The sequence below is a fragment of the Bubalus kerabau genome, chromosome 11 (genome assembly GCF_029407905.1).
Source record: "Bubalus kerabau isolate K-KA32 ecotype Philippines breed swamp buffalo chromosome 11, PCC_UOA_SB_1v2, whole genome shotgun sequence".
Lineage (NCBI taxonomy): Eukaryota > Metazoa > Chordata > Mammalia > Artiodactyla > Bovidae > Bubalus > Bubalus kerabau.
The window spans coordinates 18902762-18919528 of NC_073634.1; the positions used below are offsets into that span (position 1 = coordinate 18902762).

At 40.2% G+C, this 16767-nt stretch overlaps 1 protein-coding gene across 16 annotated transcripts in view; it reads left to right on the forward strand.

Moving 5' to 3' along the window:
- The window catches only part of LTBP1 (latent transforming growth factor beta binding protein 1), a 458508-nt gene that overhangs the window by 388479 nt on the left and 53262 nt on the right, over window positions 1-16767 (forward strand). For 11 of the 16 annotated variants that reach the window (XM_055539768.1, XM_055539765.1, XM_055539764.1 and 8 more), the window contains 2 exons: window positions 7063-7188; window positions 10566-10709. In XM_055539768.1, the coding sequence (XP_055395743.1) occupies window positions 7063-7188; window positions 10566-10709 (270 nt within the window). The remainder of the gene's footprint in view (window positions 1-7062; window positions 7189-10565; window positions 10710-16767) is intronic. The other 5 variants (XM_055539766.1, XM_055539775.1, XM_055539776.1 and 2 more) reach the window with 1 other exon arrangement.

Consider the following 16767-nt stretch of genomic DNA (forward strand, 5'->3'; position numbering starts at 1 on the left):
GGTTTTGTTTCTTGGGAATTTCTAGCTATTCTCAGATATCAGTTGGGAGGCTGCTCTGGGTAATTTTAAAAGAATGATTTAAGTGAAATCTGTTTTAAAGTAATGCATTTGAAGGCTGGGAAAAAAAGTTGACCTTTCATTGGCCAGCCTTGTTTTCCAGAATTTGGGAGCTAGAAAGTTGGATTTGAAATAACTTGCTGTACTTCTGTCATTTCTCATTGCTGATCTTTAGGCTGCTGGCTTTCAAAACATGCTTGTGACCATCATGGTCCTCAGGTTTTCTCCCCCACTCATCTGTCCGGCAGCAGCATGGCAGTCACACTGCACAAAGATACCGTCTGCTGTTTTCTGGCTCATCCCCATTTCCCAGAACAAAGTAATTTTCCATAACACATAAGGCCCATATTCTTCAGCCTTGTTGATGCTGCCAGACCTCAGTGGACCTTTTTTTTAAAAAGGCGCTTTCCATATCCTATTGTGTTGTCTGGATCGTCTCCAAATCCAGTTTTTAATTTCCTATTGGCTAAATTGTATTTTTTTTCTTTCGGCCTGCGCTCATCTTCTGTTTAATCCTGGCTTCTCTCCTGTGCTGTGAGGGAGACCGTAATCTCTTTTGGGCCATCAGCCATGCCATTTAAAAATTCCTTTGGGCATCTGTTCAGCTGGTTTAACATTGTTCAGTCCCACTTCTTGGCTGGGGTTTGCTGTCTCCTTGCCTGCTTCTGTTCCTTTCAGTAAAGAGTATGAGGGCATCTCATGGGGGGAGCCATGCACTCCCTTCCACTGTAAGCCCCCTTTCTGTGGCTCTGTTCTCATAATATTCTAGTGCCAAATATTTAACCCATTCAGTTGGTCAGGAATCCTTGGGCTGAAACACTGGGTCATTCCATCTTACAGAGAGATCCAAAGAGCACCAACGCTAGACATGGCCCTGGGACATTCTGTGGCTTACACACCCTTGGTGCTTGACAGGTCTTTCTTTGCAAGGGTCGCCTAGAAAAATAGCATCTTCAGCACCTACAGTACCTCAGATCTTTAGATTTCAGGTACGATGATAGTGGATGTTAAGGCCTTGCTAAAGGACAAGAGGAGGGTACTTGATTAAATTGCAAGTCAGTAAGTGGTAAGTCAAGGAGTGTGTTTTCTGACTTGCATCTTTGAAGTGCATACATCCCAGGGTACTTGATGGGCTCACATTTGAGTTAATTCTGTTCATTCTCTCAGATGACCTTCAATAACCATCACCATGGTGGGAGATAAGATGTGGTAGGTACAGTCACAAACTTAGATTCAGAAGACTGTTCCTTCACTAGGCACTGCTTCTTTGTCAACTCTACCACTGATTGACTGGGTAACCTTGAGGCAAGTTACTTCTCCTTTGTAAGTTTCTGGTTCTTAAAATGAAGAAATCGAACCAGGTAGTCTTCAAAGTCTCTTCAAATTGAGATGAACCTTTTCATTCATCTAAAAAGACTCTGATGACAGGAAGGCTTCTTCTTTCCAACCATACAAGGGCTGTGGAGATTTTCCTGTGAGTCGTCCCTTATCAAAAATGATACCCCATTCCCCTCATCCCCCTCTCTCAAGAGCCCTGGCAGCAGAAAGAAGGCTTGTCAGAGAGCTCCTTCCTTGAATAGGTGGATATGTCCTGCTTGGAATAAGAAAAAGGAAAATCGACAAAGCAAAGGTAGGAGATGTTAAGAAAATGAGAAAAAGACTTGTTAATTCAAAACAAAAAATGGAAGAGTATGTCTGAAACAAAGAAAGCCACATCATTTTATTGACCAAATATACAAATACCCCTTATCCCCATGTACTTAGACTGTTGTGCCTATAATACAAAATATTTGGTGCATCATTGATGTCTTATGTATTTTATTGTTGAGGTCTTTGAACACAGTTGTAATTTCTTTATTAGTAAATAAGGGTTACCTGACTTCAGCTCCTTTTAGAAAAATCATGTCTCCTCTCTGTACTTTTACCTTATTTCATAGCTCACTTTACCTAAGTGAGAGTTGAGGGACAGTAAAAGGTTGGAGTTCTGCTCTTCTGTGTAGAATCCCTAGTAACACTCAGTAGGTTTTGAAAAGCCTTTGGTCCATTGAGAAAATGGACTAAGTAGAGAGGGAAGGGAGGCTCATGAGGAGGGGGCAGGTGTTTGTATACATATAGCTGATTCACTTTGATATAAAGCAGAAACTAACACAACATTGTAAAGCAATTATACACCAAAAAAAAAGCATACAGACAAGAATCATTGGTCTACCAAGTAGGGCAATGGTTAAGGTCCTCAAAGTGTATGGTCATGTGGGTCATTGGCAACGCTGCTCCTTTAAAAATGAGCCCCTGGCAATTGCATTTGCCCAGGATTATGCTCTGTTTCACTTTCTGACCTTTGGGTAATCTTGTTATTGGAGAATTCACATCAATGATCTGCTTTCCTTCGTCTGCATAATTCTTTTGAATTCATTTTCATTGAAATGGTAATGTTTATATCTGTCTCGCTTAGTAAAATATAAATAGCAAAAATGTGCATGAGAAATCAGTGCTTACACTGATGTATCAGCTTCATCTGGGTTGTCAACTGAGATCGCTGAACAGCTACTCCTGTATCACTGGGTAGACAGTGTGGCTGGTGATAGACAATATCATATATGACTTTTACAAATGCCTAAGCAGAATTCTTTTAGTAACTTACTAGAGTCATCCTTCATTAAGCAAAAAGAAAATCTGTGATATTTTAATCATTCAAAATTTAGTTTCATATTCAAAGTTCAGTTTCAGCAAAAGCGAACTAAAGTATGCATCTTGGTCAGGCTTTTATTCTAGTATAATACATTTTCTTAACCTTTAGCCTTAGAGTTAATCTTCAATGTGGCAGTTCTTATGAATCTGTTTATAGATAGGACTAACAGTGGAAAAATATCTTGTCATCAAAGAAAATTCTAATGAAATAATGGGGCTTTTAAATATAGATCATTAGTCAGAGACATGAAACAAACATCCTCTTATTAAGCTATTACCTCACCTCATTGTTGAAAGCATGAAACTGCAGAGAGCTAGAGTATATCATTTTCATAAAATATTAGTTGTTGAAGAGCTGGTCTCCAGGCATTTTAGGTTATTTTTTCCTACTCATTGAAGTCCAAAATATTGCTCATCTGAACTTTCTCTGTTAATCACTATTACAGTAAATCTGAGACTGCAAGACGTCCAGTAATTCATTACCAATGCAGAACTTGTTCACCTTAAGGTCAGTTATTCAGTCCTTGAGCTGACTGTCATTAACAAGAAATCATCATCTTGAATGAATAAAAGAAATAATAGAAAAGAAAGCAAGAGAGTTTACTTCAAGTATCTGGACTGAAAGCCACCGGGTTTCTAGGCGCCATTTCCCCTTCCTCCTCCTTTACTGTCCACTGTCCCATTTTAGAAGGGAATAAGCTGCTGGCGAGGTTGAGTTGAAGGTTCTCTACCGCCAGAAGTAGCCCTGTTAAGCACTATAGTGTCCCCACATACTCTGGGAGCACAAAGGATGGGCCCTGAAATCTGCCACAGAGGAGGTATCTCTTGGGCTGACCAGGGGCCAGGGAGAGTTTCTGAGCAAAGTGGGCAGAGGGGAGAATTTCTAGTGGAGAAAGGTGTGTGCACAAAGTCAGTGAGAAATTGAAGACTATAGGGTTTTCAAAGAACTCTAGTACTTATGCTCACAGAGCTGAAGCATGAATTAGGAAAGAAGTTAGCTAAGAACTATGGCCAGATGTGTAGCCAGACGCCTGATGATGAACGGTACTCTGCTATAGATAGTGGTCTGTATTCTCTAGCCTCAAAATGGTATAGAACATTCTGAGTGAGGGACTATCCCTGGCTGGTTTGCAGTTTGGTGGAGAATGGATTTTTTCAAATTAATTTAATTAATTAATTTGGTTGTGCTGGGTCTTAGCTGTGGCAGGCAGGATCTTTAGTTGCAGCATGTGAGCTCTTAGTTACTGCATGTGGGATATAGTTCCCTGACCATGGATCAAACCTAGGCTCCCTGCCATTGGAAGAGCAGAGTCTTAGCCACTGGACTACCAGGGAAATCCCTGGAGAATGGATCTGAGGGAGGCAGACAAAACTGGAGATAAAGAAACCAATTAGGGGGATGAGAAAGACCAGGAAAGATAAGAGGGTAGGATTCGGAAGGGACAAGGAGTAGGGAAGAAGGAAGAATTGACACCAAGGTTCCTGGTTGGGGTGACAGCTTGGGATCTCAGGAGGCAGAAATACAGGAGAAATGGAGGTGAGCTGAGGGGGAGAGCAGTAGGGAGTTCATTTACTATGACTGTGTCCAATAGATATTAGATAAAGGGTTCTGAAGGACAGACCCTTGAGAGAGATTGGGAAACCATCAGCATGCAAATGGTAATTAAAGCACTTCTGAGTTTCTTTCCAGCCCTTAAATCCTGTGGTTCAGTGAATAACGTAATCTCTTCAACAAATGCCCATTTCAGGAAGTCTAAAATGAGCAGTGGCCAGTGTGAAGTGACTTGATGACACAGTGCAATTCCGTTTCTTGGTTATGACTAGTAAATCAGTTGTGATCCCAGCCTGACGCTGACATTGAAAATCCATCAGGACAGATTTAATAAGTGTCTTCTTTGTGTTAGATGCTGCAAGGAAGATTCACTTTTTTTTTTTTTTAAGATGTGAAATCATTTCGTTGAGTTTTTCCATTCAAGTTGGGGTAAGATGTAGAGGTTTAAAAAAAGGGTAGAGGTCAGAGAGATCGCTCAGGACAGTCAGGAAGTGGGGTTTAGAAGGAAGACAGTGAATAGTGAACAGAAGATGAAATGGGAACGATCAAGAATAAGAAGGATCTTGGCCAGAGACCAGAACTGGATTCATGCCATGGTGAAGTCTGTGGAGAGGGTGAAGAGCAGAGGAGAAGAGAGTTTTGGGGAATAAAGTAGGTCACAGGGAGGGCCGGCCTGAGCCCTGGCAGGCACCACCTTCAGGCTGAGAAAGGGTGAGGCTCAGTGAGCCTGGGAAGTTAAAGGTAGAATGAGAATAATCCTCTGTCAGGGGTCGTGAAAAGGGAGTTTAAGGAGAAAGGTGACCAGACGTGATGATGACTGACTAGAAAATGATCATTGAATTTAATGATAGGTTGGCTGCTGATGGTTTTTCTCAAAGGATTAAGAGTTAGAAAGACAGAGTGTAGGTGAGTAAGGGAAGAGTAAGAAGAGGAGAAGTAATTATAAGAGTAATAGTAACGTGTACATTTCCTAAGTTATATGGTAGGCAGTGTTTTATGCACCTTGTGCATTTTAATTTTGTAAATTATCATAGTAATTCTAGAAACATACTAGTAGTATTAACGTTACTAGTATTGTTATTGTTTCCTTTTTACTGATGAGGTATACTAGGAGATAAAAGCAGTGAGCATAGATAGTTCTTTTGATACATTTTGCAAGGATAGAAGAAATGGAAAAAAGCACAGTAGGGGACATTGTGGTTGAATGAAAGCTTTTCTAAGAGACTGTGACATTTTTGAAAGCAGTGAGGGAAGGAGCCAGGGAGGAATCGTTGAAGATGCAGGAGAAGGATGAGCAGGTGGGACCAGAGGAAGAGGTGACTGGTAGGCATGGAGAGAGGGCTCAGCCTTAAGGAGAAGGGATGCTGTTTTGAGAAAATTAAGAAAGTTTTATAGTCACTCATATTTTACAGTTCAAAAGTGAGACTGTCTCTGAAGTTTACGCTTGATAGTGTTGGACAGTTAGGAAGAGACGTGAGGGAGCTGCTGAATATCATTGCGTGCATCTTCTTTTCTTGAAAAATTTCTGACTTAGTGTTTGAAGTTTAGAAAAACTTAACTTTATTCGTATGAACTTGCCCAAACTGAATTCTGTCGAGTGTGATTTCACTTGTCATGTTCTTTATCATTTGTTATCTCATTTTGTTATTTGGACATAAACATGAAATCTTGTTCACATGTATTTGGATGCAATAATTGCATATTCTCTTGATTGTTTCTCAAAAAAAAAAAATGTATTTGGGATCTGTTTGGTCAAGAGGTAGAGAGGACAGAGAGCCTGGCAGTTGCAATGTGCAGTGTGGCCATAAACAAGGAGAACAAAAGTGCTGGGGATGGGAGACTGGAGAGGGCAGTGAGGAGCGCAGCTGAGGATAAAGAACTGTATTGAAAAGTCCATTTGTGACTTTAAAACTGAGACTTCATTTTTACGAGAACACTTTTATTAACAGGAGATAGAAAGCACAGGACCACTGTAATCAGGTTTATAGAGGACAAAGTGAACTTACAAGTTGGCCACTGTTTAATCAGTTGGAGCAGCAGTGACATTTAGGATCTGAGTGGCTATAAATTGGTGACAGGAAATGGTTCCCTGTGAATAAAGTCTTTCCTCTAGAGTAACAGGGACTGGCTGGCTACACTGCTGAACTTATCAGATTCTCCCCCTCTCCCTCCCTCTACTCCCGCCCCCTTCCCTTCATGGGAATGCTATTTAAACTTGACCAAGCGTTTGTGCTCAGTTGCTGAGTCGTATCCAACTCTTCGTGACCCCATGGACTGTAGCCCGCTAGGTTCCTCTGCCCATTCATTATCTCTAGAACTGAATAAATCGTTGCTCAAGCAGGCCAATGATTTCAGCTGCCAATTTGCCAGATAGAACTATTAGTATTTACAACAATCAAAAAAAAATAAAAAAGGTGACAGTACTCACACATATTTCCACTGTAGGAATATCCTCTCCTTGGAAGCGAAGAAATCGAAAGTATTTAGAAAACACGGACTGGGGCAAGTGTAGCAGTCATTTCAGTTTCAACACATTTCCTGAGGAGAAGTAAATGTTTTCTTTCTCATAGAACCCAATATTTTGTCTGTTGAGATATGTTCATCAAAACATTTTATTTATATATAAAATGTTTTAGAAGTTCATTCTGTGTAAACATGATCATCTCATACTAATCGGGGTGTCTCTAATTGAGCACCTCTGTCTCTCCATTCATATCTAGTGTGTGTCTGTGTTTTGTGTCTCATGGTCAATGTCTTTTTTGCAGATATTGATGAATGTGTAAACAACACTATTTGTGACAGTCACGGGTTTTGTGACAATACGGCTGGCTCCTTCCGCTGCCTCTGTTATCAGGGCTTTCAGGCCCCACAGGATGGGCAAGGGTGTGTGGGTGAGTTCTTAGATTTTTTTTTTCTCTAGACATCTCTCTATCAAGAAGAAATCAAAATCATCAACCACAGGAGAGATGGAAGCAAGGTAACTGGGCGGAATGACATCATAATCTGATCTCGTCGTATGGTTTGGAGAGGTGCACAGTGACCCCGCGGCTTCTGAAACGGTTAGGGATGTTACGAAATAGAGAAGCGTAACTTTGGATTTAAATGTATATTGAAAAGAGCATCTGTTTAAACTCTTAGCTGGGTATGCGGAACGCTCCAGTCCCTCCCGCACAGGAAATAGAGTCTGGTGTGTGGTAGAGCTTGTCTGTCTCCAAAATGTACCTCCCTTAGGCAATGCATTTAAGGAAACGTGTTGGCAGGAGTTTCTGTTTCCACGAATGACACCCGTAAAATGATGCTTTGGCTTGTGCATAGTTCTTCCATCTGTTCTGAGATTGTCAGAGCTGGAAGGAATCTAGGACCATCAGCTGTCCTAGAATATGGTCTATCACATGCTCACGTAAAAGAAGCCACTTCCTGGTCATGGTTCTGACCAGCCATGATTTCTTTAAGTCAAATTCATCATGAGGCATACTTGCAACTAGAGCAAGTAAATGGGAAAAAAGTTATTTAATTCATAGCTTCACAGATAACAAGGCTTTCTCTTTACTCTTAATTAAGAAAAATTGCCTCTGGTCATTACATGGCAGATGCCAGTTGAGGATGAGTCGGCAACATTTTAGTTTGGAAATTTGCAATGAAAGCAGCAGTTCATTTCCCATCCAGGTTGACCTGGGAAAACAAAGTCGGTTTGGAAATTTAACAATAAAATCACTTGAATAGTAACCACCTTTAAGGTAATACTGTTGTAATCACTTGTTCCAATTCCTGCTGTAGTTTCCTATGCACTAAATTACAGTGGTAAAAACCATCTGCCATTCACTAAATATGTCAACTTAATAGGTCCTGTGGTCTGGCCTCACTTGCATTCTCAGGCTCACTGCCTGCTTCCTCACCAGTTATGTTCCCGCAGCATAAAACTGCTTATGATTGTTCACGTAGCTGGGAAGTGATTAGGCTGCTGTTTGCTCCTTTTGCTGAGAATAACCTCCTGGCCTCCCCTTCCCTGAGCCTCAGTCCGTCCCATTCATTCCTGAAGCCCCTGAAGCCAGAAGTTCAATGTCATCTTCTCCCAGGGACCATTCCTGTTCCACTTCTCACCCTCCAGCTGAGCTATGATCCTTCCTTCCGCTTCCCAAATACCTTGAGCAAATTCTATTGTAATACTTAAATCCTTTTGTGCAATAAATCAATCATGTATGTGCTGCCTGCAGTTGCCTTTTCCAAGCTCCATGTGATTGAGAACGTTGTCTGTCTGTCTCTCTCTGTCTCTCCTGACTGGGCCTAATGTTTGGCCCATTGTAGGTGCTCAGTAAATTTTAACTGTTACCTATTGCGGTATCAGATGTCAAATCACTGACTCCACTTAGCTTCTGAGCCCTTGGTTAATGTTCATTTCTAACCAGGCAGATGAGTGCACCAAATCCACGTCAGTGTTTCATTTCGACCCACAACATACCACCCTTAGAGAAGGAATATCTGTTATCTTGTTAATAGACTTACATGTGTTGTTATATTTGTCTGTTTGTTCTCTTGGAAAAATATTAACTGAGCACCTCTTACATGTACCTCAGCACACTGGTGTTCTTCAGGGTTTAAGAGATGAATCAGCCCTCTGGGACCTTGGCCACTCTGTTCCCGCTGCTTGGATCCTGGCTGCTTACCCTTCTTATCTACTCATCCTTCAGATGGAGCTTGGTTCCAGTATTACCTCCTTAACCCACCACTGCACTTAAGGTCCACTGTTCCATGCTGTCGTAGTGCTCTGCACTTTCATTCCTAGCACTTATCCTGGCCTGTATGACTTGACATTAAGCTCTATGAAGGCAGGAGTTGGCAGGAGCTCCCTGAAGGCTTCCTACGTTGTCACTGTCTCCCCCGTCTGAACCATCGAAGTAAACTAGAAAGTATTTTTTGATTGAATGAATACCATCTGGTAGGAAAGATTTCAATAGCTATGGAAATAATACAAGTTAGAAAGTAGAAAATTCCATTTGACAGTTACCTAAAATTGATAAATACAAACTGGCAAATTTCTGAAGTCAATTTTTCTGGTCTAAATTATGACTGTCCAGGTTGATTAAACATACCAACTCTCTGCTTTACTTTGTTATAATATCTTTTCATAGCAAAACTCAGCTTATTGGATTTATATCCATTTATATACAAAGTGAAATGGAAAACTGAGGTAATTATCCAAATAAGTCAATAGAGATAAACTTTTTGTCCAATTAACTGGGTATTGCAGGTGAAAATAGTATTTTTTCCCTGAATGATTTGGATAATTGCTCAAATTTTTAACTTTCTATAAACCATCTTAGAGTGTGCTCATGAAAGCCGATGTTTATACACATTTAATCATGTTTAATGCATAAAATACATGAACATTTCAGATGTCAAGTCAGGTACATTGTTTACTGGGCACTCATTAATAATATTTCTTCAGAGGAGAAAAGATAAAAAGTAGTATTGGACAAGGGCAAACATAAAAATAGCCTTTCTTTATGGCTATGTACTTCCTTACTGTTGAATAAAATGGACTCAGCTGTGAATTTTTAGTGTTTTAGGTAAGTATATTTAAGTAAAAATAAAAATATCTAGCAGAAGTAGAAATTACACTGTGGAACACCAACAGAAATTTTAAAGGGATGGTAATATCAGAAGTTACTGGACCAATTTGCTTCCTGCCAATGATTAATGTAACCCAGTAACTACTTACAGGGGTTTTTCCTTCATTTCCCAAAGAGATACCCAACCTGAATTCTAATGGTCAAGTTATGAACATTTTGGCTGCTAGGGAACTATATCTTTAGACATGTGAGTGGATTGTAAACAATTTCTAAAAATGCATTTCAGGAATTCGGCAGTTTCTGAAGTGCCAGCGCTGCTAATTTTCCTCGAATTAAAAACGGAGACAGAAGTACCCGGTTATTTAAGACCCCATTATGTCAAAAAGTCAGGGAAGTGAAAATTAAACAAAGTGTACATACAGTGCTTGCTGTACAGTTTTGAATTGTTCCTTAAAACCGGAATAGGAGTTTGCAAGCCTTGCTTTGTGTTTTCATTGTCCTGTCACACAAACCAAAGCTTGCAGCCCTGCCTCTGGGAGCCCCTTCCCCCCAAAAGCTGAAGGGTTTGATTGTTCCCGGGGGGTGGGGGGGGAGTCACCTTGTTCCGGCAGACACCACTAGTCATGGCACAGCTGGTAAAACAAAGCGTGGTCAGGAGTGAGGAACACGTCTGACTTGATCTGTGCTCCCTTTTCCAGATGTGAACGAATGTGAGCTGCTCAGTGGCGTGTGTGGTGAAGCCTTCTGTGAAAATGTAGAAGGGTCCTTCCTGTGTGTGTGCGCTGACGAAAGCCAGGAGTACAGCCCCATGACTGGGCAGTGCCGCTCCCGGCTCTCCATGGGTAAGTGACGCTGTCTGGACGGAGGGCTTCTCTCCGGGGACCTGCACCTACACAGGTCTGGGCCAAAGACTCTGGGAGTGAGGAAGAAATGACCAAATATTTTGTCACCCTGCTGGAAGCGTTCATGCTGTTTCCAGGCTTGCCTTATCAGTGGGCTTTAGACGTGGGTGATGATTGTTGGAGCTGGATGACCTCTAATGTGCTTTCCAACCCGGAGACGCCGTGGGGAGGGTGAAGGATCCAAAATGATGAGAACATTGGCTGGGAATTGCCTAAAACTGAGAGCCATCAGCTCAGAGCTTAATATGGCAACATCTCATTCAGTTGCATAATTCTTCTCTCTTGGCCCTTGGAGAAACGTATTTTGACGCTACTCTAAATTAAAAGCAACATATAGGTCCCTCGGGATCTACAAAGACTTCCTTCCACTTGGAATTCTTAAGGTTCCCCCCACCCCGCACCCCCTAGAATTTGGCCAAGAGAATGGCTGTGATTATGTTTGTTTAAAATTTGATTTAGACTGTGTCATCATGGCATACACTGAAATGGAGAGCTGATGCTTTTCCAGATAAATCAGTCAATTTCCAGATCGCCCTTTTAGTGTGTGCCATGTGGCTATAGTATGATTGTGTTTTGAGGCAAGTAGGAGACTAAATGGTCCTTTGAGACCCAAATAAAAGGAAACACAGACTGTGTTACTATCTTGCTCAATCCCAGTTGATTTTATCCGTGCTTCTAAGAAGGCTTTGGCTCTTCCTCAATAGGGTACACTTGTCCTGTGTGAGACAAATATCTTTGCAAGCAGTAGGGAATAAAACGTAAAAATATTTTCGTTCACACACATTTTCTTCTTAATGATTAAGTACAGAAAGGTTATGGGTGCAGAATTAAATGTAGAGACAGTAATTCAAAAACACTATGAAAGGGAAAAAAGTATTTCTGGAGGAAGGGGTTGCTCTTCCTTTAATGACCATCCCTGCAACTTATGAGCCATAAAGAAGAGACTTTCCGTCTTAACTCTACTTGTAATGGAAAAAAAAAAAAACCTATCATTAGGATTGGTGAAATAACTACCTTTTTATTTGTCTTTGGTTCTATAGAGTAGCACCATCTCCCATAGTTTTATTGTGACTGCAATAATTCATACAGTCTTGTGCAGTCATTAAGTCATCTGTATGACGGTTAGTAGTCATGATAAATGCAGGTGAAACAATGTCAAGTGAAAAAATGAAAAGATAGTCCAGTGATCACAGTCTGTGGAGAAAGGGGATGGAAAGAAGACATAAAAAGATAATTATTGGAATTAATGGAAATTGTAATTCTTTCCTTTATTTTCCACACTTTTTTTTAAATACTTAAATTGGAATGACCAGGTTCTGATCTGCAAACTGTTTTCTGACTATGCAAGCTTGGGCAGATCATTCAACATCGATGAGTTTGATTTTCTCACCTGTAAAATAAAGGCTATATTTGCCTCACAGAGCTTTATGGGGTTTTTAAAACAATTATATACATAAAAGCTATTTGTTAATAATGAAGTGCTATGTGAAGTATTAAAATCCAAACACATAAGGGTTATGTACTTCTCTTCCTTTCGTGATCTCTTTGGAGATGGTGGCCTTTTTTTAACTGCAAATATTTTTTTGCTAGAGTGCTATTGTCAAGAAGGGGTTTGTTCAGTTCACGTAGTTTCAGTTAAGGTAGATGTCTGCGATCCTAAAATATGCTCACTTCTTTTCTAGAGATTAATAGTGCCTTAATAAGATCATGAGACCATCTGAACCATTTTCCATGAACTGGATTAGCTCACTGTATAGTGTGAAAGTGAAAGTGTCAGTTACTCTGTTGTGTCCGACTGTGTGCGACCCAGTGGACTGTAGCCTGCTAGGCTCCTCTGTTTGTGGAATTCTCAAGGCAGGAATACTGGAGTGGGTCACCACTCCCTTCTCCAGGGATCTCTCCAGGGATCAAACCTGGATCTCCTGTATTACAGGCAGATTCTTTACCATCTGAGCCACCAGGGAACCCAAGCTCACTGTAAACTACTTAAAACTTCATAGTAACTCTTCTTGTAAGCCTTATTCCTCATCCTCGACTTTTTAAGTTTTTCTGTAATCAAGTCCCTATCACCTGCTTTGCCTCTTTGCTCCCTTTATCTCCGTGTTCTCTCATTGACTGACTCTTTCTGGAAAATTCTTCCAGAGTTCCCTAAGTACTTTCCTGCTTCTGCAAAGAACAGCATTTTGAGTGCTCAGCTTCATAAAGCTTGTCTGCCAATGCATACACAGTTTCTCTTTCCTCTTAACGTTATATCTGATCCTTTAATTTCTGAGTTTCTTGCCTATTTTCCCCATAGTTCTCTGGCTTCTGCCAAATATTGTACATACTCAGTTGTTTTATTGGTCCATGTCAGTATAATCTGCCTTAGTAACTGGTGAAGCTTATTAATTTGTATTGTCCCTGGCAACTCTGATTTCTACCATATCTCAATTTGTATGGTTCTTGGCAAACTTGAACTGATTTTATGGAGTCTTAAGATTGTCTTTGATAATATCTTCATTTTAATAATTCTCTGTCCTGAGAGATTAGCTATAAACTGCAAGAGGAGCTTCCTCCCTGACTTCATCAAACTTCATCAAATTGACAAACCGGTCAATTGTTTGAAAAAGCTGATTAAAACTGGCAGTCATAAAAATGATAATATGTCTTTTCAATATTTAAGTTTTAACTTAAAGCTTGTAACATATGTTTATTCCCCAATCTCTGAAGAAGAGCTGAGATCTGTCTTTTGAGTAGAAATCCATTTGCTTGTCCTCCATAAACCACATCTATTATGTGTTATCTACACCACCCACTTCAGAGGGAGTAAGAATTTAAAGGCCTTTGCTAAGTAAATAAGTGCAAAGTCACTTTAGGTTTTCACAGTGTTTCTCAATTTTCTATGGTTGTCTTACCCACTTCTAGTTTGATAACTTTTTTTTAAAACTTTTTTTTAACCTTAATCTTTCTAAAAGCTTTAAACTTGTTCTAGAAACAACTCTTCACTCACTCATATTTGATTAGTTTATATACAATTTACTTATGTAATTACAATAATCACTACTTTGGCACAGAGTGTTTGAGAATAAGCATAGCTGAGTCACAGCTGGCGAACTGCTCAACACATTAGAACAGAAGCGTGTGTGCCCACCTGAGAACAGCCAGCTGGCTATGAGCCCTCCACTTGCTTGTGGTCATTAGCCAGGATGTTTTTCGGAGGACAGGAGAACATTTGTTCATCTAACAAGTTGGTTAAGTTAAAAGAGTCTGTATCATTTTTCCAGTCAAAGAACCTGCTGTGACCTAGAACAAAACATGTTGTACCATATTTAAGTTTTTATCAAGGATTCAAACTCATTTCATTCTTTACATGATAGACTAAAAGCTTAGATCTCATCCTTCCTGGAAAATAATTAGGAAAAAAAAGATACATTTGCTTTGTAGGCCCTAATATTTTTACTTGGCTCTAAATGTCCCCAGGGCAACAGACATTCCAACAAGGTGCAGTAGCATCTTTATCTGAAGTGATACATGACTGAGGACAGAGCTGGGGCTGAGGAGTAGATGCCAGATTTCAGATCAGTATGCAGAAGAACTTTCCAGTAGCTAGAGCTGGTCACAATTTCTTGTGAATTTGTGGGTCCAAGAACAGGTGGGACACCTACTGGCTGGCAGAAGGACTCTTACCTTCAGTAGGGCATTGTCCCAGGTGACTCTGAAGGTACTTTTGACCTTGAATGTCCCAGGATTTTTGTTTCTAAACTACGAGGCTCCCACATAATTTTTTAGGTCTGGGTCGAATTTTTTCACTGCCTGGGCCTTTGGCCACTAATCTACATTGCTGTACATTGCCTAAAAGCACCTGAAACAGAAATACCTAAAAAAGGCCCATAGCAGACCACTCACCACCTGTAAGGATATGGCTATGAAATACAGCCTGATGTTTTTATTTCCTCAGTGCCTGTGATAATTGCTCAATAAGAACTTTATGTCCTTGGGCACTCTAAAGGAAGCAATAAATATTTTGTGCAGGCAACTGAAGCCATACCCACAAAATGCTTGATTGGTGCACAGAGGATACTCGGGGGGGGGAAACCGAATTTTATTTTTAAAACGGAAAGTATAATGAAAAGAACACAAAGATATATATTATAATTAATACAGGTGTTCTTTGCTATAAGAAAAGAAAATGAACAAGATCAGACATTATAAAACATAAATTGGGCTTGTTATTTGCATTAGGCAATAATTGTTCTTCATTTAAGAAAAGCACATAGGCAAAGTCAGAAATTATAAGATGTATAAATTGGAGTTATAATTTGGATTATAAAATAAGTGTTCTAATACAATTCATGATAGGGTTTCCTTAAACAGTAAGAGCTTATTCTCATGTAACAAGCTGACAGTCCTAGACATCTACATCTAGAAAAACCTTAGTGTTTTTCAAGCCCAGCAGTTTTATTTACAGATAAGGAAGCTTAAATTGAAGAAAGTAGGGAAAATCACTAGACCATGCAGGTATGACCTAAATCAAATCCCTTATAATTATACAGTGGAAGTGACAAATAGATTCAAGGGATTAGATCTGATAGACAAGGTGCCGGAAGAACCATGGATGGAGATTTGTGACATTATACAGGAGGCAGGGATCAAGACTATGCCCAAGAAAAAGAAATGCAAAAAGGCAAAATGATTGTCTGAGGAGGCCTTACAAATAGCTGAGAAAAGAAGAGAAGCTAAAGGCAAAGGAGAAAAGGAAAGATATACCCATTTGAAGGCAGAGTTCCAAGGAATAGCAAGGAGAGATAAGAAAGCCTTCCTCAGTGATCAATGCAAAGAAATAGGGGAAAACAATAGAATGGAAAAGACTAGAGATCTCTTCAAGGGAACATTTCATGCAAAGATGGGCACAATAAAAGACAGAAATGGTATGGACCTAACAGAAGCAGAAGATATTAAGAAGAGGTAGCAAGAATACACAGAAGATCTATACAAAAAAGGTCTTCATGACCCAGATAATCACGATGGTGTGATCACTCACCTAGAGCCAGACATCCTGGAATGAGAAGTCAAGTGGGCCTTAGGAAGCATCACTACAAACAAAGCTAGTGAAGATGATGGAATTCCAGTTGAGCTATTTCAAATCCTCAAAGATGATGCTGTGAAAGTGCTGCACTCAATATGCCAGCAAATTTGGAAAACTCAGCAGTGGCCACAGGACTGGAAAAGGTCAGTTTTCATTCCAGTCCCAAAGAAAGGAAATGCCAAAGAATGCTCAAACTACCGCACAATTGGACTCATCTCACACACTAGCAAAGTAATGCTCAAAATTCCCCAAGACAGGCTTCAACAGTATGTGAACCAAGAACTTCCAGATGTTCAAGCTGGATTCAGAAAAGGCAGAGGAACCAGAGATCAAATTGCCAACATCCGTTGGATCATCAAAAAAGCAATAAAATTCCAGAAAAACATCTATTTCTGCTTTATTGACTATGCCAAAGCCTTTGACTGTGTGGATCACAATAAACTGTGGGAAATTCTGAAAGAGATGGGAATACCAGACCACCTGACCTGCCTCTTGAGAAATCTGTATGCAGGTCAGGAAGCAACAGTTAGAACTGGACATGGAACAACAGACTGGTTCCAAATAGGAAAAGGAGTACGTCAAGGCTGTATATTGTCACCCTGCTTATTTAACTTATATGCAGAGTACATCATGAGAAACGCTGGGCTGGATGAAGCACAAGCTGGAAACAAGATTGCTGGGAGAAATATCAATAACCTCAGATATACAGATGACACCCCCCTTATGGCAGAAAGTGAAGAGGAACTAAAAAGCCTCTTGATGAAAGTGAAAGAGGAGAGTGAAAAAGTTGGCTTAAAGCTCAACATTCAGAAAACGAAGGTCATGGCATTGGGTCCAATCACTTCATGGCAAATAGATGGAAAACAGTGGAAACAGTGGCTGACTTTATTTTTTGGGGCTCCAAAATCACTGCAGATGGTGACTGCAGCCACA